Source organism: Akebia trifoliata, chromosome 15 (genome assembly GCF_017979445.1).
Source record: "Akebia trifoliata isolate Shusen 1 chromosome 15, ASM1797944v1, whole genome shotgun sequence".
Classification (NCBI taxonomy): domain Eukaryota; kingdom Viridiplantae; phylum Streptophyta; class Magnoliopsida; order Ranunculales; family Lardizabalaceae; genus Akebia; species Akebia trifoliata.
Window position 1 is genome coordinate 28186716 of NC_141389.1, and position 23774 is coordinate 28210489.

Here is a 23774-nt window from a genome sequence, read left to right on the forward strand (position 1 = left end):
TGTAGGAAGAATTTCATCTAATCTTTACCAATAGTTGGATGACAATTTTTATTTGTAGGAAGAATTTCATCTAATCTTTACCAATAGTTGGATGACAATCGGTATCTAATGACATTAGACACTAGAATTTTATACTTAGCATTATTATTATAACCTAAAATGATAAGTTAATTTAACAACAATGAATTTAGGTCTTCAACCGATCAGCGAAATAAGCAGAATAAAGCGCGAAATTATTATTATTGATCAAAAAAGATGATACAAATCTCAGTTCATCTTTCTCAATTTGAAATCTACAATTGATAATCAAACTTGGCACAGAAGACGAGTATTTACTAACATTTTTTTCAATTTTTGGAAAGTGTTACTCAACGTATTCTCTACAAACATTGAAGATGATGTTTTATATACAAACAAAGGTTTGTGTCACTTGTTCTTTTTTCGAAGACGATGTTGAAGGGCCATTTTTTTTTTCCGTATCCAACCTTCACAATTAATCAACCGAGAATGATAATCTGTCTCTCAAGAATGACTTGTATGACTTGTTTTCATTGGAGATCCGAGTCCAAACAACGGGGGCGCTCTAATCTGTCATTCTTCATCACAAAGACAACATCTACTGTCATCACAATCAACGGCAATAAAACAGTGGGAAGTCATTGCTTCTACGGTCGCAAGTTCCTTCAAAAACACTTGTGAGCGGACACCTATTCTTCTTGCCTATGTGTTAAGTTAGATTGCTCCTCCTTCACTCAACGTAAACCCATCAAATGAAATTTCCCAATTTGATCACCATCACACTTATATCATCAACAGAGCCTCTCAATGATGCCAACTCTGCAAGCTTTTTACAAGCAGATAATGGTGCTGGCTTATCGGTGTTTAAGCACAAAGGTCGAGCAATATCTACTGCCTCCTGATTACTAACCTGAAAAAACGTAAATGAACAAATCTATTTAATTAAAAATCGAAACGAAACACAATCATCAATTACAATAGTAGATGAGAGAATCAGAGCTTATAACAGATTGATTGGTTGGTTGGAAATTTGGAATTACCTTATCCCAAAGCCCATCAGAAGCTAGAATTAAAAAGTCGCAATCCGATTTAATTCTAAGAACTTTCGTCTCAGGTTCAGCTATTACCCATTGTTTAAGGTTTCGATCTCCAATGCCTCTCGATACAGCCAGAGACCCTTGTAATCTCCACACCCCATGACGACAATCCACAAAGCCGCCCTACATAAAGTATTTCACAATAACCCATAAGTTCCTATTCAAATGAGCTTTAAATTTCTATCAAGAAAAGCTACAGTGTGTTTAGATATAGAAGCCTTACCAGGGTTTCAATCCGATCCCTTTCGTCTTCTCTTGAAGGCCGATGATCGGATGTTAGGGCTTCTGCGACCCCTCCTCTGCTCATAACAGCACGGCAGTCTCCGGCATTAGAGACCACAAGGTCACCTTTCCTTATCAATGCTGTCACACAACAAGTGCCACCATGAACATCCTCCTTTAGAAATTCCGTATCTGTCATTAAGTAACCATGTTCGACTGCTTCTTCAATTTCATCATCTCCTCTCCTCATCACTTCATCCATAATGTTCTTATCCATGTTCTTTGCAGCAAATTCCGCTGCTTTCGCACCTCCATGCCCATCAAAAACACCAAAGAAAGCCTGCAATAATTATATAAAAAAAATCAATCAGATAAAAAAAAACAATGGGTTTATCTTTTTTGGTTAAGAAAAGCATCCTAGGATTGAATCTCATATGCAAAAAATTAAAATTTTTTTTTTTTGTTATCATTTTTACGAGTTCTTACACTGTTCACCATAGTTTTAATTCCTAAGTTTCATAAAAATGTGATTTTTCACCTCATCCTCCTCAAATATAATTTTTTTTAATTGCTTTTTAATAACTAATCATCCATCTTTCCACTATCTATTAATATTTCATTGTTTTTTCTAGTTAATTGTAGCATCTTAAACAAAATTAGTTCTTCAACTCTGAAATTGTCATAATTTACACAATTTCCCCCCATTTCATAAAGCATCTAAATAGCACTCTAACATACAAATCAAAGATCTTGAACCATACAAATTCTCATACAATTTTTATTTTATTTTTTACAGTTTATATAATTATTCACCTCATTTTCCCTAAATTCAACACCTTGGTATTACTTTCTACAAATTAATCTTAGAAATCAATTAAATCAACTTAAACAAAGAAGCAAAATTTGGGGAAAAAAAAAAGAAATCCTAATTGTAAAACTACCTGTTTAGAATCGCCTTGAAGATCGACCACCGCGGAATACCGATCCTCCATCGCCGCTCTCCTCCCTTTCTTGCAATAAACAGAGAACCCTTCCCTCTCAACCTCAATCACCTCTACCGCCAACGGCGTCGCCGCTTCGAAATTCATCGCCGCTGCCGGAATATCAATCCTCGCCGGCCTCTTCCTCTTTAAAGCGTAGGTGAGGAAGAACTATGATCTCCGCCACCATCACCACCAACAAACCCATCTTTCTTAGAAACCTTAAATCCAATTTGAGATCTCTGAAGCCGAAATACAAAAGGAGAGGTTGAAAGACCAGACGAAGAACAAGGAGACGACGACGACGATGATGATCCATGGTGGTGATTTAGGGTTAGGGTTTCGGGAGAAGAAAGGTTTGATTTGCAGAAGAAAGAAGAAACCCTAGGAGATGGAGAGAACACAGGAGAGCTCGCAATTACGGCACACGACATGTTTTGTTCGCTTTGTTATTCTTAGTTTGTTTGTGAGAGAGAAGTAAAAGAAAGATATTTAAAGGACTTTGGACAGAACGTAACGGAACGAAACGAGAGTCAATTAGTCAAATAGGGGTCCGTGTGAGAAGCGTAGCGTTTCGGCTGTTAAATTGATGATTGGGTTGGAATTGGATTAGTTAATTTTAGAGTGGAAATAGTCAAAATTCAAAGTTCAACCTTCAAAGTCCAAACACGTTTTTTGGCTCATAAGGACACGTGTCCTATTTTAATTAGTCTAGAGAATTTATAAGAAGTCTCCAATGTATAATTAGTTCTTGACCGTTATTGTCTAAGTGGTGGCTGTGACACTAAATTGAAGTGTATCCAGCTAGTAAATGTAGTCAAAGAGTCTAAACTCACTGGTTGGGACCAGGGCTGGCAGTGGATTGGATAATACCACTTACCCAAGTTATTCGGATATGGGTACAAATTTTATTGTCTTATTAAGAATTCAGATAAATTTATTCATAATTATTTTTATTTGAATATTTTAGGATTAGATATGAATAAGCATCCTATCTAACCCAAATATCCATTTATCTGAATTGAATATGATAAATTCACAATAAATCCATCATCTTCATCAAGGAGGTGTATGTATCTGATTTTGATATCCGCTTGAAATTTGGGTACAAGTCAGATATAGATATCTTTAAAAATTATAGATAAATAGTTAGACATGGATATCCTTAGTATAAGTGAGTAAAAAATCGGATATGAAAATAACTTTATCTACCCACATGCGATCCATTACCCGCCTTAGTTTGGATTTGGGAGGGATGACAACTACCATAATTTTAAAAGTTGTCTAAGGTGACACTCCCAAGTCATCATGGTCTCAGAAGCAATTGTGGGACATGATCAATGTGAATCTTCCATCTTGACTTGACTCGTTCAATGAGAGAGATGGTTAATGTGAATAGTCCATCATATTAACTCATTTGAGATTCAAGATAACTCATTTGAGATTTTGAAAATGTAAACGTAATTTATGAAAATTCAATCAGGTTTTATCTTTTTGATATAAGAGAATTACTTTTTAAGTATTTAAAGATAAGGGTATGCTAGTCTTTTATATTAAAAATGCATTGACTATGTCTTTAATAAATATATTTATTAAATTAAAATGTCATTAATATTTATTATATAAAATACCAACATATCTTTGTTTTTTTTTTTTGACTAAAAGATAAAATTCGTGTAAGATATAATTGAAAAGTGAATGTGGTAAAGAATACTTTTAAAAATCAGATTCTGTGACTCAATCAACCGTTAATACACTTTGTAATAAGAAAATTTTAATTATTTTAATTAAATATTACAATCGATGAAATATAAATATATATTTATAAAGCATTTTAAATCGACTTGAACAATCATATGACTTGGGTGAATCAACTCAATATCAATGGATGGCGAGATAAGATATCGTGATTTAAAACTATGGAAACTCTTGTTTGATTCATGGTTTAAAATGTCGTACTAGATCGAAATGGCTTACCCAATTAACTTATTCTTAGTGTGAATAATATATTACATTGACCCATTTTAGTTCAAAGATGACTTTGATGTTTTGAAAATAACGATCAAGATGGCTTCCACCTCATTTTCCACTAAATGGGGGATGACTCTAATTTTCACCAAAGTATGTGGAGTTCACTTTGAAGCTGCCATGCCTCTTCAAAATTTTGGAGGACCTCCTCGCGTCACATGCGTGTAATTTTTTATGTTTATTTCACGCCCTTATTTTTTTATTTATATTTTGGATACCTCCTTGGAAACCACACATGCAATCTATGCCTCTCAAAGCTTTTTTCCATATAGCTGTGCCATGGAATTTCGTTTAAAGAGACAGAGACAACGGGAATGGAGTTGAGGGATGATCAACCAGATCCAAGAAGGACTACTCTGTGTGTTGTAATCAACGATAATAAATTTTTTAAAAAATGGGTATTTAAGAAAAAGTGATCAACTTTTGACGAATTTATGATTATGTCTCATTGTTCATTTCAATTACCAAAAACAATAATGAATTTAGAGGTTTGTAAAGTGATTATTTCGTAGGTTTCAAGTGATTATTTCCTAATCACTTTAAAACCATCAAATTTGTTGTCGTTTTGAAAATTTTAACAAAATTGTGATCATTCACGTTTTGGTAATTAAAATGAATAGTAAGTCGGAATCGCAAATAACTCATGTTCAGCACACGAAATGATAATTCGCCCAAAAATAAAAGTACTCAATAACATAATCATCCTTCTAAGGCCTTCTCAAGAATATTGTATAATGAACCAACGAGTGTTGGGCGTCTAGTGACTGGGTGTTGGGTATTCCTCCCAAAAGAGAGATATCTTGAGTTGAAGCCCTCTCATTGGGGTGCTATTAAAAGCTCTCTCGATTTTCATTTTTTAGATTTAAGATTTTATGTGAGTCTAATTCGTAAATAATTATTGAAATTGTTTGAACGAGTGTTATAATATTTCATAATGTTGAGAGTATAATCAAAGCCAAACCTTGATAATGTTTGAAGAGTGTATTTTAATCTTTAATTAGGGAATTTAATAAATTGGGGAGTAACAAGTAAAATTTGGGATGCCAATAACAACTAAAAAAAAGGATAGTTTATTTTTTTACTAAATTATCTATGTCAGTTTAATATTTTTTAAAACTTGACCAGATTAGAATTAGTGTTTAGTTTAACCATTAGAATTTACAAAGAATATAATTTATTTTATTTTGAAAATCAAATAAAAACCAAATCAAGGCCTTCATTACAGACTTTATAATTTATAAAGATATTATATTTCTTTGTTGACAATCAAAAGAATATAATATGTTTTATTTTGAATTTTAGGATTTTATCTTGTATAACAAAACGTTTTGAACTTTAAAAATTACATCACACACGCACACTTGTTGAGAGCCAAAACAAAAGGAGGAAGAAAAGATGGCAACAAGACAGCAAAAGAAAGAACTTGACGCGAGAGCAAAACAAGGAGAAACAGTAGTGCCAGGTGGGACAGGAGGGAAGAGCCTTGAAGCCCAAATACATCTCGCTGAAGGTTCTTAATTTTTGTTTTTTTTTGGTTTTTTAGTTTTTGATTTGTTGGATTATATTAATAAAAATGGGTTTTGTTTTTTTGGATGTATAATGGGGAAGGACGTAATCGAGGAGGGCAGACAAGGAAGGAACAACTAGGGACAGAGGGATATCAGGACTTGGGAAGTATTGGTGGGCAAGTAAGGAACAGATTGGGACAGAAGGGTATCAGGAGATGGGCTGAAAGGATGGGCTAAGTACCATGGATCAGTCAGGAGGAGAAAGTGCGACCCAGGAAGAGATCAACATCGATGACTCCAAGTTCACAAGGTATGCTGGGACTAATAGTGGTTAGTAGTACCAGTAGAGTTGTAAGACACTAATAATGTAGTATTAGTAGTTGGTCAGTAGTGAGTGTTGTTTGGTAGGCTTTGGGTTTTGGGGTTCCCATGTTTTTGGGTTTGTTTGGTAGGCTTTGGGGTTCTATGTTTTTCCTGTTTAATGAAGTCTATGTAGCTCTAGCAGACTCTCTCTCTCATTATAAATAGAAATTTCCTTATTCCAACACCCACCACTCATTGCTCTTAATGACACCAAAAAATTAATTCTTGAGACATTCTACATCTCTCTTTGCCAAATCCATAAAGATGGTCGGTCTGTAAATAATCACTTTTCAAGAAACTTCTTTATTAAACAATCCCAAAAAGAATAAATTAAGCGGGTGATCTCCTTGGCATGTGGCAACTTAATTATTTGATATAACGGTTTCTCAACTTAAAACCTTCTTTTTCTCATAACTATCCTCCCACGTCTTAACGTTTTTTTACTCATAATATATTTATTTATTAGAATTAATGTTTTTAAAGGCATGTGAAACTTTTAACACCATAAACACACCTCTATGAAGTCTCTTTATTTGCTACAGCTGATAAAAATCATTGTTTCGTAAGATACATACATAGGAAGCCCGCCCATTTTCTTTCTAGTATTTACTAGCAGATTTGATCTTTTTCAGCAGAATTTTGACATGGAGATTTTTATTTAAAAATGCTTCGCATAACAATCTATAAAATAATTGATACAATTTGATTACTCAACTCAATATTATACTGAAACTGAATTAAATTAGTAGTACCTCTAGAGTCCACTTCTTCCCCTTACTGCGACAAAATCAGTTTAAAATGTATGCCTATAGCTATAAGAAATGAAATGTGACTGAGGTGTCTGCAAACATCTATACGATCTATATAATAAAACACAATTGTGGATTCCAAACATCTATACGATCTATATAATAAAACACAATTGTCGATTCCACTCCACTGAATCTTGTACATTCCTTCTGTTGGAGTCTTGTAAGTACTGCAGTGGAGTAGGTTCCACACTATCGCATCTTTCCTTCTCCCCTTTCAACTTTTATCTCCTTTCATCTCTCCTCCTTCCCTCTTCTTTCAATAATACAAGTATTTTTTTTTTCCTTACGAGTACACATCTATAAACATCTAGGCATAAAACATTTTCAATCTTTATCTTGGTCAGAGATTTACATTTTCCCACAAAGTGTAAATGTCATATCGTCCTTCTAGGATTAGCATCTCCGTGTCTTTATAGCAAGGCTTTCGAATCCTTACTTCAAATTCATCAAAATTTATATCCGATAACAATTTTTCTCTCATTTATGTAGTTTGTAAATATCTTTCATCATGCACGCGCCCAACTTTCTGTATAAGTCATAAGCCATTAATCCTTATGTTTCTCCTATCCTTTCTGGCTTTCCACACTTTTACCCGCAGTTTTCAATGATTCTAATCATGCAGACTTAAAGAGTAGTAAACACAAGCCAATAACACAAATAACTGCAATTTGAAACAATAATAAAAAAGAAAAAAAAATAATCAAACACTCAACAATCAACAAAATTTAGTACCATTTTTAAAAAGGAGATTATAGTCAATGCATAACCCTCTTTATCTTGCAGTACAAGTAGCAACAACTACATACTAAAATGCTCCCTCACATGCTCTACTATAAACTAAGAGCTGAACCTTAACAGAAAAAGCATAACAAATCAGAATATAGAACCAAACCTCACCTCACTTCAATATCTAATCTAAAGTGATGGCCCCAGATGCACCAAGAGATCAATTAAAAAACTTGAGAGTGAGTTTCATAACTTTACCACCTATTTTCCATGCTAAAAGCTTCTGTTTGCTACTTCTGCATAACCAACATTAGCCATTTCCTGTGTTTGTTGGTCTTTGTCCGATATGTTTCCCGTGTTCATATTGCCTGGGGTGCTCCAGCCTCGGTAGTCCCCACTCTGCACATTCCCCACATTTACATTACCACCAATGTCCCTGCCTTGGTAGTCTCTACTCTGTACACCCCCATTGCCCATATTTGAAGGCATTTCCGTATTCTGGTTATAATCATTTCTGTCCGGAAAATTTCCATTGTCCCTGTATTGGAAATCCCGATTTTGCACTGGTGGTGGTGACACGTCCCTACTCTGGAAATCCCGATTCTGAATTGGTGGTGTTATGTCCCTACTCTGGAAATCCCGATTCTGAATTGGTGGTGGCATGTCCCTATTCTGGAAACCTTGATTCTGAATTGGGGGTGGTGGCATGTCCCTACCCTGGAAATCTCGATTCTGAATTGGGGGTGGCATCTCCCTATTCTGAAAACCTTGATTCTGGATTGGGGGTGGCATGCCCCTATTCTGGAAACCTTGATTCTGAATTGGGGGTGGCATGTCCCTACCCTGGTAATCTCGATTCTGAATTGGGGGTGGCATGTCCCTACCCTGGAAATCTCGATTCTGAATTGGGGGTGGCATGTCCCTATTTTGGAAACCTTGATTCTGGATTGGGGTTGGCATGTCCCTATTCTGGAAACCTTGATTCTGAATTGGGGGTGGCATATCCCTACCCTGGAAATCCCGGTTCTGAATTGGTGTCGGCATGTCTCTATTCTGGAAACCTTGGCTCTGAATTGGGGGTGGAATATCTCTATTCTGGTAATTCCAATTCTGGGTTGGAGGAGGCATGTTCCTATTCTGGAATCCCTGATTCTGAATTGGTGGGGGCGCGTAATTATTCTGGAAACCCTGTTTTTGAACCGGTGGGGCCGAGTAATTATTCGGGAAACCCTGGTTTTGAATTGGAGGTGGTATGTCCCTATTAATTGGTGGTGGCATACCCCTGTTCGAGAAATCCTGATTCTGGACTGGGGGTGGCATGTTCCGCAATTCAGGGTTTGAAGTTGGTGGTGGGGATGGGGGTGGAGGTATATCCCTGTTCATTGTGTTCTCTCTCCGTCTTTCAAAGTTGCTTGACCGTTGAAAATTCTTCGTCCTGTCATTGCGCCTCGATCTTTCATTTGCCCGGGCATTGTTGCGGACCCATTCCTCATGATATTTGGGATCATAGGGTACTGCTTGCCCATCAATGAAAGGCTCCCCTGCAAATACATTGATATAAAAACAAGAGAAAATACAACAAAACTATAAACATCCACCGCATATAGGATCATTGAAGCAAAAAACCAAAGAAGATATCAAATTCCCCCCAAAAAAAACAGCATATCAAACACCATACAACATGAATTGCTTAATTCAAAATGAAGCAAATGAAACTCAAAACCAATTCAAAAATGAATAAAAGACGATCAAAAGCTCACCGCCATAGCTCTTGTTCTTAACATCCAGATACGAATCCGGAAGAACCCATCGAACCCTCGGTAATTCTGTACCAACAGATCAAGCAGAATAACCAAAACTGCATTAAAATAACAGTCTTTATCAAAGAGAAATCAGAAAGAGTGAGAAATGGCACAAACCCTTGATCTTGTATGAAATTTCCTCCGAAACAATGCATCCAAAAGCAAAATAATGCCTGGTAGACACCGAGTAAATCTGTTTTCGAGCTTCATCTTCGCTGCAAGAACCGAAGAGAGGTATAAACTATAGAGATTCAAGAAAACTCAAAAACCCCAAAACCCTAAACCCTAAACCCTTAATTATATTCTACCTTCCAAGAACCTGAGATAGGGTTTTGATGTAGCTATCGATGATTTCGTCACGCATGAGATTGGGATCAGGAGGCTCCATCACGACAAGCCAATGCTCGAAATCACATCCGTCGAGGAGAATCGTCTCCTTGGGAGGTCTATTCGACGATGAATCGTTCATCGATCGTGTCGACAAATACCGAACAAACGAACCCCCATTGTTGTGGACGCTTGTAGCAGAAATCGAAGGAAAGTCAGAAAAAGAGAAGAGATACCTAAGAGAGAGTCCTCTTCGATTCTGAGAAATCGAAGAAGAGAACAAATTAGGGTTAGGGTTTGATGATGAGGTCGAGAAGCGAGAGATAGGATTGCTAGTCTTGCGAGTTGCTTGTTGCCTCAGAGAGATTAGGGTTCGACCACGAAACATTTTCGTCTCCCTTTCGATTTCGATGCCTCACTGAATGAGTCTAATTTCTAAAACCTCTCTTAAACCCTAGAAAGGTTGAAATGTCGAAGGGGTTGGCACTTGGCGGGATTTTATAGTATGCGGGACGTAGATGTTTTGAGGAGTAGCTTTGTTTTTGTACGAAGACATCTTGACCGTCAAATAAGTGGACCATTTTGATGGTAAAGTTTGATTTGACTTATTGACGCTGGACAGTATAGCGAGTTTTACAGTTGACTCGATGAGTACGGTCCGAACCATACGATCTTCAACCATGTCAAGTGAGGCAAGTTGATTAGTTTTGAAGCCTTGGTCCATACATTTGATGGCTTGGATTACCTTATTATGTGTCCTCATATTTTTAAGGGCACCTCTAAAAATTGAAAAAACATTTTATACATTCCATGTCGAAAGGGACCCCTTGCGATTCCGACGTCTATAGATGACTCCATTGAATGCAGGGATTAGAGAGAGAGAGAGTGGCTGGTGTGTTGATTCGTTAGAGAAGATGTTGAGGTGTCCGAGAATAAGGTTTATGTTCACGGTGCCCTTAATATTTTTTATTTTTTGAAATTTGGCCCATCCTTTAAAGTTCATTGGCATGTCAATAAAACTTCCCCATCAATGACCAATCTTATAGCATGATATAATTTCTCATTATTGCATTTAAGATTTTTTTATTTTTTTAAAATCCAAGGTGATAAAGAAAGAAAATTGCTAAATTGACTTAAACAATCATCCACTAATATGGCAGTGTGCATAGAATCATTGGTTTTTTCTCTTGTATCTCGAGGAAAAAAATTTATGATTTCATGCATACTACCATGTCAATGAGTGTTTTTTGGATATCTTTTTTAAATTCAGTATAGAACAAGTTATTAAAGAAATCAAGAGAAACATTTGTTCACAAGACTTTTTCGTCGCAACACTCATAGGCAAGGGTGGAGCTAGAATTTTCTTGTAGTGGGGGCAAATTATAGTTAGTTGTATATTTGAAGAACTTGAAGATGAATGGTTTTAGGGAGAAATTTAAAGATTTTTGATTAAAAATTGAAGAAAAAGATATTTAAGTCATTTCCAATTAGTATATCAGATCAAGAGGCAATGTCATCAACAAAAAAATTAGGGTGGGAGAATTGGAGGGAGGTGAGGGTGTGGGGGCAAATTGGGAGGGAGGTGAGAGAGTGAGGACAAACACTACGTGAAAATTGGAAAATTCAACATAAAAATTTGATGGGCCAATGGCTATGAATTTTAGATATTGAATTTTGACGGTCTAGGACCATCGAAATTCTAGATATTTCCAAATTTGACGGCTTAGAGCTGTCGAATTTTTTCCATCCTTCATTAATTTGATAGTTTCGGCTCGTCGAAAAAAAAATTGACAATGAAAAATTTGACGCCAATTCGACCTTTTCGTCAATCAACTTTTATGAAATTTGATGGCCCAGAGCCATTAAACTTAGGTTTTTTCACATTGTGAAATGGGATATGTAATTAGTTGAAAATATAAGGGTGTCTCAAAGTTCTGTGGGGGAAATTGCCCCCACCAGCTCTACCCCTGCTCATAGGCTCTCCATTGTGTGACATGCGCAGCCTAATAAGGGCCGTTTTGTAAATTTTGGATGCCCTCATTACATGTAGACTTATGTGATTGGTCGAATTCTTGTGATGTAAAAATCTCCTAACAAAAAAATTAGAGATATATCAAGGGTCTATATGATTGTACCTAGAAAGTAAATTTTCAAAATGAAATTTTTAGTTATATGGTTTTTAATTTCTATTCAAAACAATTTCTCCCAAATAAGGGACTATATTTTGCCAAAGATTTCCTCATTTTGTAAAGTTATTCTCTCAATTACTCCAAAAAAAAAAAAAAAAAAAATCTCTTTTTGACATTTTATGGGGCAACCAAACAACAAAAAATCATTTCTCCATGAACCTTTTATAAAAATAAATATTTCCTCTGAAATGAACTCTCTCCAAACATATGACCCTAAAGCTTCAATTTAGCGAGAAAATACACAAATTCAACGACAAGAAATCATGTTGCTTTTTGGTGTATAGTCCATAAAAGGGTTGTGGAATATTTATGAGGTGATTACCAAAGAGTGTATTATTGCCAAAAAAAAATTCTTCAATTTTTTTTTTTAGAGAATGATATTTCTTAAAAACTATCGGCCAATAATATTTGACCACTTCCAAGAAAATGGCCGAGGAAAGTTGGTTTTTAATTTTGGGGTTGGGTGATAGAATAACAATAGGATATTTCCATCCTGACTGAAAAATCATTTCTTGGGTTGGACACTATTTTTCTTAAAAAAAAAAAAAAACATTTTTCTCATAAAATGCAAAATCATACAGCTGCAAATTGCATGTTTTTTTAGGGGAAACAATTTTTTCTTGGTGATTTTCTCATACTATTGTAAAACCTAGATAAATATTCACTAAAACTAGATGCGAAGGTTTATGACACAATCGAATATAGGGAGGTTTTGTGGGGAGTATTAATATACAATTTGTAGTTCAGAACACCAATTTGTCAACAAAAAAAAAAAAAGCCCATGGAGTATCCCCACCTTTGGTGAGACTAATCTCCCGGGCCACACACACCATTCCATCCTGTCACATGTTATGACATTTAAGTGGTCACATTTCTGTGGAGGGACATATAGAGACTCGAGGGCCACGCACACCATTCCACCCTGTCACATGTTATGACATTTAAGTAGTCACATTTTTGTAGAGAGACTTATAGAGACTTGAGGGCCACGCACACCATTCCACCCTGTCACATGTTATGACATTTAAGCAGTCACATTTCTGTGGAGGGACACATAGAGACTTGAAGTCACGACTTGGGGAGCACACCCAATCACTTCTTACCATCTTTGCTAACCCTCAGTAGGTCACCAATCTCTCATTTGATGTTTGCTAATGATTGTTTCTTATTTTATAAATCAAAATCAAGTGTGTTAAGCAAAGCTTTCGATGAATCTCATCTAGTCGGTATACACAACAACTCCTTTTAACATTCTTTATATTTTCTAATACTTTAAGCAAAAAAATTGTATTTATATATGTCTCTTTCTCTCATCATTTTGTTCTTTCTTTCTGAGATTTTTAAGTTCCTTGTAACTTTCAATCCATGAGTTGGCTCTTAGTTAAATAGAATATTTAGAAAGCTCTCTTTGAAATTTTTATAATGATATCCATTAGAACATAACTTTATATAAATATGAAATTAAATTTTACTCTCTCCTTCTCTACTTACAAAACTTGTCACATCTATGAGGCTTTCAAATTTTTAATAAATAAAATGGATTTCATTCTAATTAAAAACCTACCACTAAAACAAATAGAAGGCTCGTAAAGGTGGAGAAGACCAACTTAAGATCACAACCGCACATAATTAACCATTAATTACATATTAATCATGAAGCCCCCAAGAAAATAAAAAGCTTTACGAACGAATGGATCGGATCGAATTGGAAAATGGAAAGATTTGTACAAGTTATACGTTTCGTCACCACTTTGTGGAAAATTGTTAGGTATGAATATGTTAGATACCTGTGACTCGATTGGTGAAATAGTATCTCTCTCCAAAAAAACATGTTTTTTTTTACCGACGCACAAAGAAAATATTTTGTTACAAATGAAAATCAAACCCATTTTTATTCGACCTCTATGTTTCATATATATAAGCACTCTCATTTAAAAACAAAGTCCTCAAAACATCCCTATTAATCAAACACCCTATATATCTTGGTCTAAAGAAACATGGGGCAATGAAGGAGAAGATGGTTGACATTTTCACCATCAACTTACACATAACAAACAAGTATTTGATGATGATCTTACCATGAAAAACAAAATGATTGCTAGTTAGGTTTTTATTAAGGGCTTGTAATCGATCAAACAATAAAAACTACCTCACAAGGGACTTTAGAGCCTGAAATAATTGCGCCAGGGAAAAGTTGATGCACCTAAGGAGACAACAAAGAGTCGAAATGACTTCACTAAATATTTACTATCCTGACTCTTTGTCCAAGATCTCCTATCATCCATTCAAAAAGAAATGTACAGAAAGGCGAAGTGATCAACTCAACCTCTCAATCATTCAGTCCTTTTGAGACCTAAGGCCTTGGCCATAACTTTACCAACTCATTGTGTTGTTATAGTCTGATAATACTACAAACTTGAAATCAACACAACGAGAAAAAAGTCCATATTTGATGGACCAAGATGTCGCCATCGAATTTGGGGAACATGAAAAAAAATTTAACGACCCTAGGCCATTGAAATTCTCTCTCTCTCTCTCCTCCCCCCCCCCCCCCCCAAAAAAAAAAAAAAACAATGTTTTTCGATTTATAAAGAATAAAATACTTTTGTGCTTTGATCTATATCTATGCTTTTTTTTATTTTATTTTATATGGGCTAGATCTATAGCTATGTCGGTAGACACATTGCAATGCAATTTTGAGAGCAAGTCCAACTTACCTGCAAAAAATAAGAAATTGAATCTTACTTTAAAAGTCATGACTCTAAATGTTCTTTGTTTTTTATGATTAAAAATGTCATAAGGATTAATAACAAAGCTACCTAAGAGAAAGCCATATCCAATCAACAAGGTCATAGGCTTTATTTATGTCAAGCTTAATTATATATTTTCAAAAAATATAAACTTAAGTATATACTACTAGCTACAAAAAAGACTTTGTCACTTCTATTTATTTATTATAAATGAACATTAATTTGTGAAAAAATGACATCTAAAGTGCAGTTTTCTTGGGTGGAGGGATCACGCTAAAAAGTGCGGAGCTTTGGACATTGACTTATATTTGGTCTTTAGAAATTGATTTTTGACAAATCGATGTTTAAAAATTGGCTTATCTACACTTTTTCATCCAGAAAATGGACATCACTTTTTTCTTATAGACATCATTTAATTAAAAAGTGATTATGTTTAAAATCTTTTTTCTAGTAGGATGACATCCAAACTATAGTTTTTTTTTTTTTGAGGAAAAAGGGATACAAGTTATCATTTGTACACGATCTCCCTTAACTACTATCACCACTCAAGCAAAGGAGGTTATGTGTTTGTTTTCGTACAAAAATATAGAGTGGAATGTTTGGAAATGGAGATAACCTTATCATCCACCTATGTTTTAATACAAGTTCGCTTAATTTAATGATTTTTGAGTTAACTCCATAGAAAAATTCATTTAGGTCGACCCCAAAACTCTCAATCAGATTAGAAACTTGGCCAAGTTAGATGATATATTTAATGTTTTTTTTTTTCTTTCTGAAAGAAGAAAGACAATACAAATTAATTAATAGCTAAACAACCGTTACTTCTGAAATACGTTATGGGTTTCTCAAAACGCTTGGTTACAAGTGAAAGGTTTGAAAAACATTAAAAACTTAAGATTTGGCTGGAAGAGAAAAACTACTAAAAATATTTTTTAGACATTAATTAAGTAAATCTTAGACAAATTCATCAAACTTGACACGATGAAAGAACGAAAGACCCAAAAAAATGCACCATAGTTTTAAAGCTGTGTTCATTGAGTTAACTCAATACATTGATGCTTTAATGTTCCCATAAAATATTATATACAACCACATAACTCAGTCAAGTTCTTTTATTCGACTTGATGCATTTTGGGTTGACTCAACTAGTTGGTTCTAGTGACTAGTGAGCTTTGGCATCGATCACCTTGAAATCCAATCGAGCCAAATCAAAGTTGATTCTTCTAATTTTAAAACTATGGAACATATATAGATGCAGAGATCATACAATAAGTGAAAACTGGGAAATTTGAGGGGCCAAGGCCCTCGAATTTTAAAAACTGAATTTTGATGGTCTAGGGCCGTCAAATTTCTTCCATCCTTCACTAATTTGACGGTTTCAGCTTGTCGAAAAAAAAAAAAAAAATTGACAATGAAAAATTCGACAGACTTGAACTGTCAAATTTAGGTTTTTTTCACATTGTGATATAATAAATAGAAATCATTTTCAATAACAAAACCTTGGCCCTGGACAAAGAGAAATGGAGGAACATGATTCATTTAAGCGACCCAAACCTCTAGGATAAGGCTTTAGTGTTGTTGTACAAGATGGCATATCGATTCAATTCAAGTTTTGAAATGTGGTCCTCAAGTATAGGTGAACCATGATCTAGTTCTAGTCGGTTACATCGGTTGCACTCTTGGGTTCTAGCCGATTCGATCTGGATGCACCATTTATAAGCTATAAGCATGGATGCAACAACTAATGACTGTGATGGTTTGCATGGTATTCAACATCAAGTTTACTGACCCTACAGTGAGCCTTACTTAGCAAAAGTCCTACTAACTTTACTTGTCATTTGCCTTGGCTTGGAAAAAAAGCGATGTTTCAACTCTCCAACCAACAAACACCCAAAAGTAGTGAAAAAGGGCAAGTATACAAATTGCAGGGTGGGTGTACTAACTACACACATAAGTTCCTTTGCTTTTACTTCTCTCAAACATAAAGTCACTTGTATTTTGATTTTTTCTATCCATCCAAATCTCTCCAACCAAATATAATGCCATCAATCGAGGTCGGTTGGCGACAATAAAACATCACACAAGTGATCATCAAACAGATTAGATTGTTTTTAAAGATCTTGATGTTCTAGAGAAGGACTGGATCATGAATTTATTATATACAACCTTGGCTTGTATATTATTAATTGGTTGGGTATTTAATCAAAGTTGCTGAGTATTTTACTGCAATTATGTGCCTAACCGTTTCTATTAACACATCAACTTTACGTATAACACACCAATCTATTTGTCAAAAGGATTGGTGTGTTGTGAGTAAAATTTGATGTACCAAAAGAATTTCCCTTAAAATATTTATCAGTTTTCTACCAAAAAGGGTATCTACTGATAATTCTTGTAACCATACCCTCTTTAGAAAAATAAGCTTATTAGTGTGATATTCACAAGAGTATACACTTTCTAATAAATGTTTTAAAGAGTCTAACTAGCCTTACTAAGTTAATAAGGCTTTCACCCTTACTAAGGTTCCTTGGGTCCACCTTGTGACATCCAAAAACATGATCCAAAGTTTTAGGGTTGTAGAGGAAATTTTTTTATAAAGTTTTTGTTAAAAAACTCAAAAAAAGTTAAATTTTCACCGTTGCATGTTAATTTTAAACTTTCGAGTTAAGTGGAAGTTCAGTCGCCGTCCATTTCCAAAACCTTGGATCGAGTCCAAAATAATTTTTTTTTTTATGAGTTTTTCGATGAAATGTAATAAAGGGATGTGGTGTTGGATTGCTAATGTGGTAATCCATTTGAGCAAAACGACCCTTAGAAAGGTTTAAAATCTTTAATTATCAAACAAATTGTTTCTCTTTTTTAAAACATGTCTGGATCAGAAATTCCGAAGTTAATTTCATGCCCTCTTTTATACTTTATAGTCAATTTGGTTATATAGTAAATCTTGTAGTCGGGATTTTAGGAGTTATATACGTAGAGGTGGTTTTCTTCCTACTTAACATGGGTCCTACCTCAAACAAACCCCTTATTTATATATATATATATATATATGTTAATTCTATCAAGCAACCACTACTCATTTTTGTTAGTAGGGACAAAGATAATGACAAATGGTAAAACAAGATTTATGTTGTCTACTAATATTTATTTATTTTAAACAATATATTATTAGTGAATCAGAACAAAATAAACTAGAGTCTAATTTCAATACAATAAATAAGGGACAGAGAAAGAGGTCATCATTCAGTGAGTCGTGATAACCTAACTCTCGCACGTGGCATACTCAATCGATTCTTGTGAAGTGGGGTGTGCCAGAATCATAGATTTTCTTTCATCGGGATATACAACTATCAAGATTTATGGGGATGTGTGGCTGTGTATCCCGAGGCATAAAAGTCTATGGTTCTGACACACCCCACACGGCAGGGGAGTTGATTCAGTATGTTACGTGGGGAAGTCATATTATCACCACTCTTATTCACCTGATTTACACTGATTATTTCCTATACGGAACGAGTAACCCAATTAACTTTTATTTTTATTTTTTATTATTTGTTAATTCTAATTTTTGAGATGAAGTGTAAATGATGGGAGTATGATAGTTGATTAGGATTAATAAACATTAAGCCATTGTGTCTTTAATTAGAGTGTGATTTGGACTTTTGGTGTAGATTCACGCAACACCCTTTGGAATCATAGTTTTAAAATTCATGAGTCAACTCAAACTCAATCGAGTCAATGAATTAGATTCGAGGTGATTCGGTCCCAAAATTTGATGCAACTAATTCATCATATCAACATGACTTGAAGATGCATAAAATCAAGAGTTTATATACATAATTTTTTTGTGGAGAGTCAAAAAATAAATATTTTTATCTATTTTAAGACACTAAAAAAATAATTGTGAATCTTCTGAGTTGAATCATGAGTTGAGATTTAATTGTTGATCCTTTTTATTTTTATCTTTATTTTAACGTGTAAATGATGTTGATGATAATTAAGTTCAAGAAAAGTTAAGCCATTGTAACTTGATTACAATGTGATTTGAAATTTTGGTGTGGATTAATACACACAACACCACTTCAAATATCCAAAGTCCTAATTAAAATGTAAAAAAGCAAAGATAGATAACTTCAGATGAAATATAAATAGGATTGGGTGGTCCACCTTGGGTCAACAAGTCTGGCCCACCAAATCACCAATCATGATCGAGCATTCAGTACAAAATGGTATTAGATCGAATAATCTAATACGATTATTCAAGAACCAATTCGATATAAGTTGAATCATTCAAATAAGTTGACCTTTGACCAATGATGAACTTTTAGGTGGGACCAACCAACCAATGCTGGTCCTTGTAAATAAGGCTTATAGACAGTCTTGTCCGGTCTATAATTCTCAAAACCACAAATAAATTATCAACCCATCAAATAAAAGTGGAATTAAAAAAAAAAAAAAGAGAATTAATTTATCAAAAAATAAATAAATATGGGAAGCTTTGATTTCACTCTTTTAGCACTCTCAAGTACTCTCTTCATTATTAGTTGGAAGCAAGAAGTAGTTATATCTGAATGAAGAAAATTAACTGAAAGAGACAACTCTCCCTCCAAAAACCTAAATCCAGTTTTCTTAAAGACAACCCCTAATCCACCAAGTCCATTAATCTAAACCTAACACATCTCTCTCTCTCTCTCTCTCTCTCTCTCTCTCTCTCTCTCTCTCTCTCTCTCTCTCTCTCTATTACTCTATATCTCAAATTCTCAATCCCTCATTGTATATCTTTTCATTCCTCATGCAGCCACCTCGCAGAAAAACACCTCTCTTTCTCTCAGAGTCGACAATGAAACACGCCAACACTGCCCGAAAAGGCAGTAATCTCTCGATCTTCGTCGTCGTCTTCTCATTCTTTCTCTTTGCTGGTTTCATGTACAACGAAGACGTGAAATCTATAGCAGAATTTCCATTTTCAAGGCCTAAACCTCAAGAACTTGAACAAGAACTCTCAAACACGAAAAACCCGATTCAAAAACCCGAAAAGAATCCTGACCAAAACCCTATTTTCTCGGTGAAATCTAGAACAAAGAAAGAAGCCCAAGTTGATAATTCCGAAGAAACTGAAGAACCCATTAATTTGAAGATGATTGTAGCTAAAGAAGATAATAAGGGAATCGAGTTACCGATTGTTGAAGAAGAAGAGGAAGCTGAGGCGGTTGAATTACCACCAGAAGAGTGTGATCTCTTTAATGGAGATTGGGTTTTCGATAACGTCTCGCATCCTCTCTATAAAGAAGATGAGTGTGAATTTCTTACTGCACAGGTGACTTGCATGAGAAATGGTAGAAAGGATTCTTTGTTTCAGAATTGGAGATGGCAGCCTAGAGATTGTTCTATGCCCAAGTAAGAGATCCAATTCATAATAATTTATTTAAAATTTATTATTTTTTGATCTTATGAGAATGGGTTTAATTAAGATTTAATTTGTGGTCTTTTTTTCTCTGTTTAAGATTTAATGCAAAATTGTTGCTTGAGAAACTTCGAGGGAAGCGGCTTATGTTCGTGGGCGACTCGTTGAATCGAAACCAATGGGAATCCATGCTTTGTATGGTTGAATCAGCTGTTCCTCATGCCAAGAAGACCTGGAAAAAGTTTGGTTCACTTGCAGTGTTCCGAATTGAGGTATTTTTTTCAATGAATGAACCGGCCGCTTTGGTTTTGTTGAACCGAGAAAGGCCGGCTTGAAACAGTTTACAGTTTTTTTTTTTTTTGTTGATACTTTTTATGTGAAAATTTGGAATTCTTGCTTGTGTACATGAAGGAGTATGAAACTTCGGTGGAGTTCTATTGGGCCCCATTTTTGGTTCAATCAAATTCGGATGATCCAACGATGCACAGCATTTTAGATCGGATTATCATGCCGGAATCAATCAAAAAACATGGGGAGAATTGGAAGAGTGTTGATTACTTGATCTTTAATACATATATATGGTGGATGAACACCCCTAAGATGAAAGTCTTGTAAGTATGAAAATCTCTCTATCTCAAACCGTAGATTCCTAATTTACTTTTGAATGATGATGATGGATGGTTGTGATTCATTTTTGAATTTATGAAAAATAGGCGAGGATCTTTCGATGACGGGGACACGGAATATGATGAGATCGAGCGGCCAATAGCTTACGAGAGGGTTTTGAGGACATGGGCTAAATGGGTTGACGAAAATGTGGACCCTAAACGTACATCTGTGTTCTTCACTAGCATGTCTCCTCTTCACATCAAGTAAGACTGCATTACAAGCTAAAATGATGAGTTTTTTCAAACAAAAACAAGTTCTTCGACAAAACCAAAGACTATGTAAATATTTAAAGAAAAAAACATAATGCAGGTGATGTGCACCATAAGGAATGGTCCACCACATGGATTAGAAAGTTGTCCAAGTCCGAGATAACTCGTTCCAGCCTCGGAAGCAACTAGACGAGATTCTAGAAGACTCACATAATCTTTTTACGGGTCTGAATTTATAAAAATTAGGTCTAATTAATTGGATTTTATAATTTTTTGATTGAAAACAATTTAAATATATTTTTTACATGATTAATGTTGGAGTGACCTCAGTGAGGGAAACACGGGTGACATCTTGACTCGGTGGTGCATGTATGTCTGTATATATATTTTTTTTGTTTTGAAATACAAGTAAAATGCATCTACGTCCCACCACATCAAAGAGTCCCCAATGTGCCCCTATTGAGGTCACTCTAGCATGACTCTATTTATATAGATAAACATAAGATCTTGTGATTGTTTGTGGAAAGATCCATTAAAAGACAGACATATAGAGTTAGTGGATAAATAAAAAATAAAAAAATTGTTTAAGAGGAGATTTCACATCAAAACATATATGTTAAGGGGGACAGCAAATTGCTACTCTTTCAATATATCATGATCCTTCTATATATATATATATATATATATATATCATAAACTTGATGTTCATTTTATGGTAATATTAAAGTAAGGTCATTAATCAACAAAACTTTTGTTGGAAGCAATCTTCTTTGCTTTAATGATTGAGATGATTCGCATCCAACCCCTAGCACAATCATGACTATAGAAACTCTATGTCGCTTTAGTGTTTAATGAATTCTTACATCAGGACCACTACATGTCCCTACCATTTTTTTCTTATATGGCTAGTTAATACAAAGTGCATCTCTAGTACAAGAGATTGGACCCACTTATTCAATGGGTCTCATCTTTGAGATAATCAATAGTTAGGTTAACCACCACCATAAATATGCTAAATGAGTATTACTATATTATTTTACCGAATTTGACTAGAAATTCGAACCAACTCCATTAGTTTTGCTAAATGAGTATTACTATATTATTTTACCGAGTTGACTTGAAATTCGAACCAACTCCATTAATTTTGCTTAATTGACTTGAATCGACGAGCTACTAAATTAATTAAGATATTTTTAGTTTTGCATTTTTTTTAGACTAATGATAAACTAATTTGAAATTCACTCACTTGACGTGGCATGTGCATAGAATTATAAATCTTTTTTCACGTCAAACGAGGGAATTTCGAGTCATTTTACCGTGATTTAGGCATCTAAGTATCTTAGAGCATCTGAATAATTCTTGGGATAAGTACGATCCCTCTGCCCCATCCCTCTTGGTAATATTTGGGACAAATCTTTGAATGTGATTTTTAAGGAAGGATTCGAACTTAAGACCTCCGCTTCCTAAGACTTGATTTTTGCCATACCATTATTAGTTCCCTAACATTTCTAGAGTAATAATGATGATGCATGAATCAGGAGCGAGGATTGGAACAACCCGAACGGGATCAAGTGTGCCAAGGAGACGACCCCAGTGCTGAACATGACAACACGATTAGAGGTTGGCACGGACCGTCGTGTATTTGTGGTGGCATCGAACATCATACAGTCCATGAAGGTGCCCGTTTACTTCCTCAACATCACCACCCTATCCGAGTACCGCAAGGATGCACACACATCGGTATACACCATCCGACAAGGCAAGATGCTAACACCGGAACAGCAAGCCGACCCCACAAACTATGCTGACTGTATTCACTGGTGTCTCCCTGGCTTACCTGACATATGGAACGAGTTCATTTACACACGTATCATCTCTCGCTCTTGACCCCAACCAGCACTATCAGTGTCACTTTTCTTCTTCTTTTTTTCTTTTTTTTTTAAAGTCTTGCAAATTTATTTTTGTTTTGGTGTTACTTCTATTTTTTGTACCTTTTGTTATAGGTGGAATATTTTTTTTCTTCTTTTTCTTTTGGGGTCTTCATTTGGGGAGATGGGCTGATGTGGCAGTCAAGAAAGCGTGCTAAGTTCTCGTGAAGTGGCGAAACATGGACCGTTGATCTTGCCATGATGTAATATGATGCCTCCTTTGAAAATATGTATAACAAACTTCTTCTGATTGAGGAAAAAAGGGAAATTAATAAAGAAAATTTAATGAAATTAATTACGTTTATTATATGTGGGGTTACTTTTTATTTAATTTTAAGTTAGTTTGATTGGTTTAAGTAGTAATCTACAAGGGAAAGTGATGGATTGCCAAATTGCTTTATGGAAAGGAGGTCCATTAGGCCCACAACTTGTCTCATCAATTGGATTAAACAACTTGCCAAAATTGTCTTGTAAGTTATCGAGTTGACTCAATTCACTAAATTTGAGTCATAAAAATCAAATAAAATCTCTCTAGAAGCCTGAATGATCACAACAAACAATGTTGTTTAGAAAATATCTTTCTATCAAGAGTGGTGATAATGTGACTCCTCCCCACATGAAATACTTAATTGACTTTGATCCCTTGATGTGGGGATGTGCGATTGTGTATCCCGAGACATAAAGCGTATGGTTCTGGCACACCCCACATCAAGGGAGTCGATTGAGTATGCCACATGAGAGA

At 35.0% G+C, this 23774-nt stretch overlaps 3 protein-coding genes and 1 pseudogene across 4 annotated transcripts; 2 read left to right on the top strand and 2 right to left on the bottom strand.

Moving 5' to 3' along the window:
- Positions 1-212: 212 nt before the first annotated feature.
- LOC147385044 (putative protein phosphatase 2C 25) lies at positions 213-2797 on the bottom strand. Its single transcript, XM_086425139.1, has 4 exons — positions 2279-2797; positions 1339-1677; positions 1059-1238; positions 213-928 (listed from the first exon to the last, which is right to left on the bottom strand). The coding sequence occupies exons 1-4, from the start codon at positions 2423-2425 to the stop codon at positions 767-769; spliced, it is 828 nt and encodes a 275-aa protein (XP_086281265.1). The 5' UTR covers positions 2426-2797; the 3' UTR covers positions 213-766.
- A 2872-nt stretch (positions 2798-5669) lies between these two features.
- Positions 5670-6354, top strand: LOC147385045 (protein EMB-1-like; annotated as a pseudogene). The gene is made up of 2 exons (XR_015172496.1): positions 5670-5855; positions 5954-6354. The product of XR_015172496.1 is annotated as a protein EMB-1-like (transcript).
- A 1382-nt stretch (positions 6355-7736) lies between these two features.
- LOC147385046 (uncharacterized) lies at positions 7737-10358 on the bottom strand. The gene is made up of 4 exons (XM_086425137.1): positions 9865-10358; positions 9674-9771; positions 9515-9580; positions 7737-9295 (listed from the first exon to the last, which is right to left on the bottom strand). The coding sequence occupies exons 1-4, from the start codon at positions 10269-10271 to the stop codon at positions 8028-8030; spliced, it is 1839 nt and encodes a 612-aa protein (XP_086281263.1). The 5' UTR covers positions 10272-10358; the 3' UTR covers positions 7737-8027.
- Positions 10359-19494: 9136 nt separating this feature from the next.
- On the top strand, positions 19495-23337 carry ESK1 (trichome birefringence-like protein (DUF828)). Its single transcript, XM_086425625.1, has 5 exons — positions 19495-20219; positions 20327-20498; positions 20638-20837; positions 20940-21098; positions 22643-23337. Exons 1-5 carry the CDS (start codon positions 19615-19617, stop codon positions 22989-22991), a joined length of 1485 nt encoding a protein of 494 aa, XP_086281751.1. The 5' UTR covers positions 19495-19614; the 3' UTR covers positions 22992-23337.
- Positions 23338-23774: the final 437 nt, after the last annotated feature.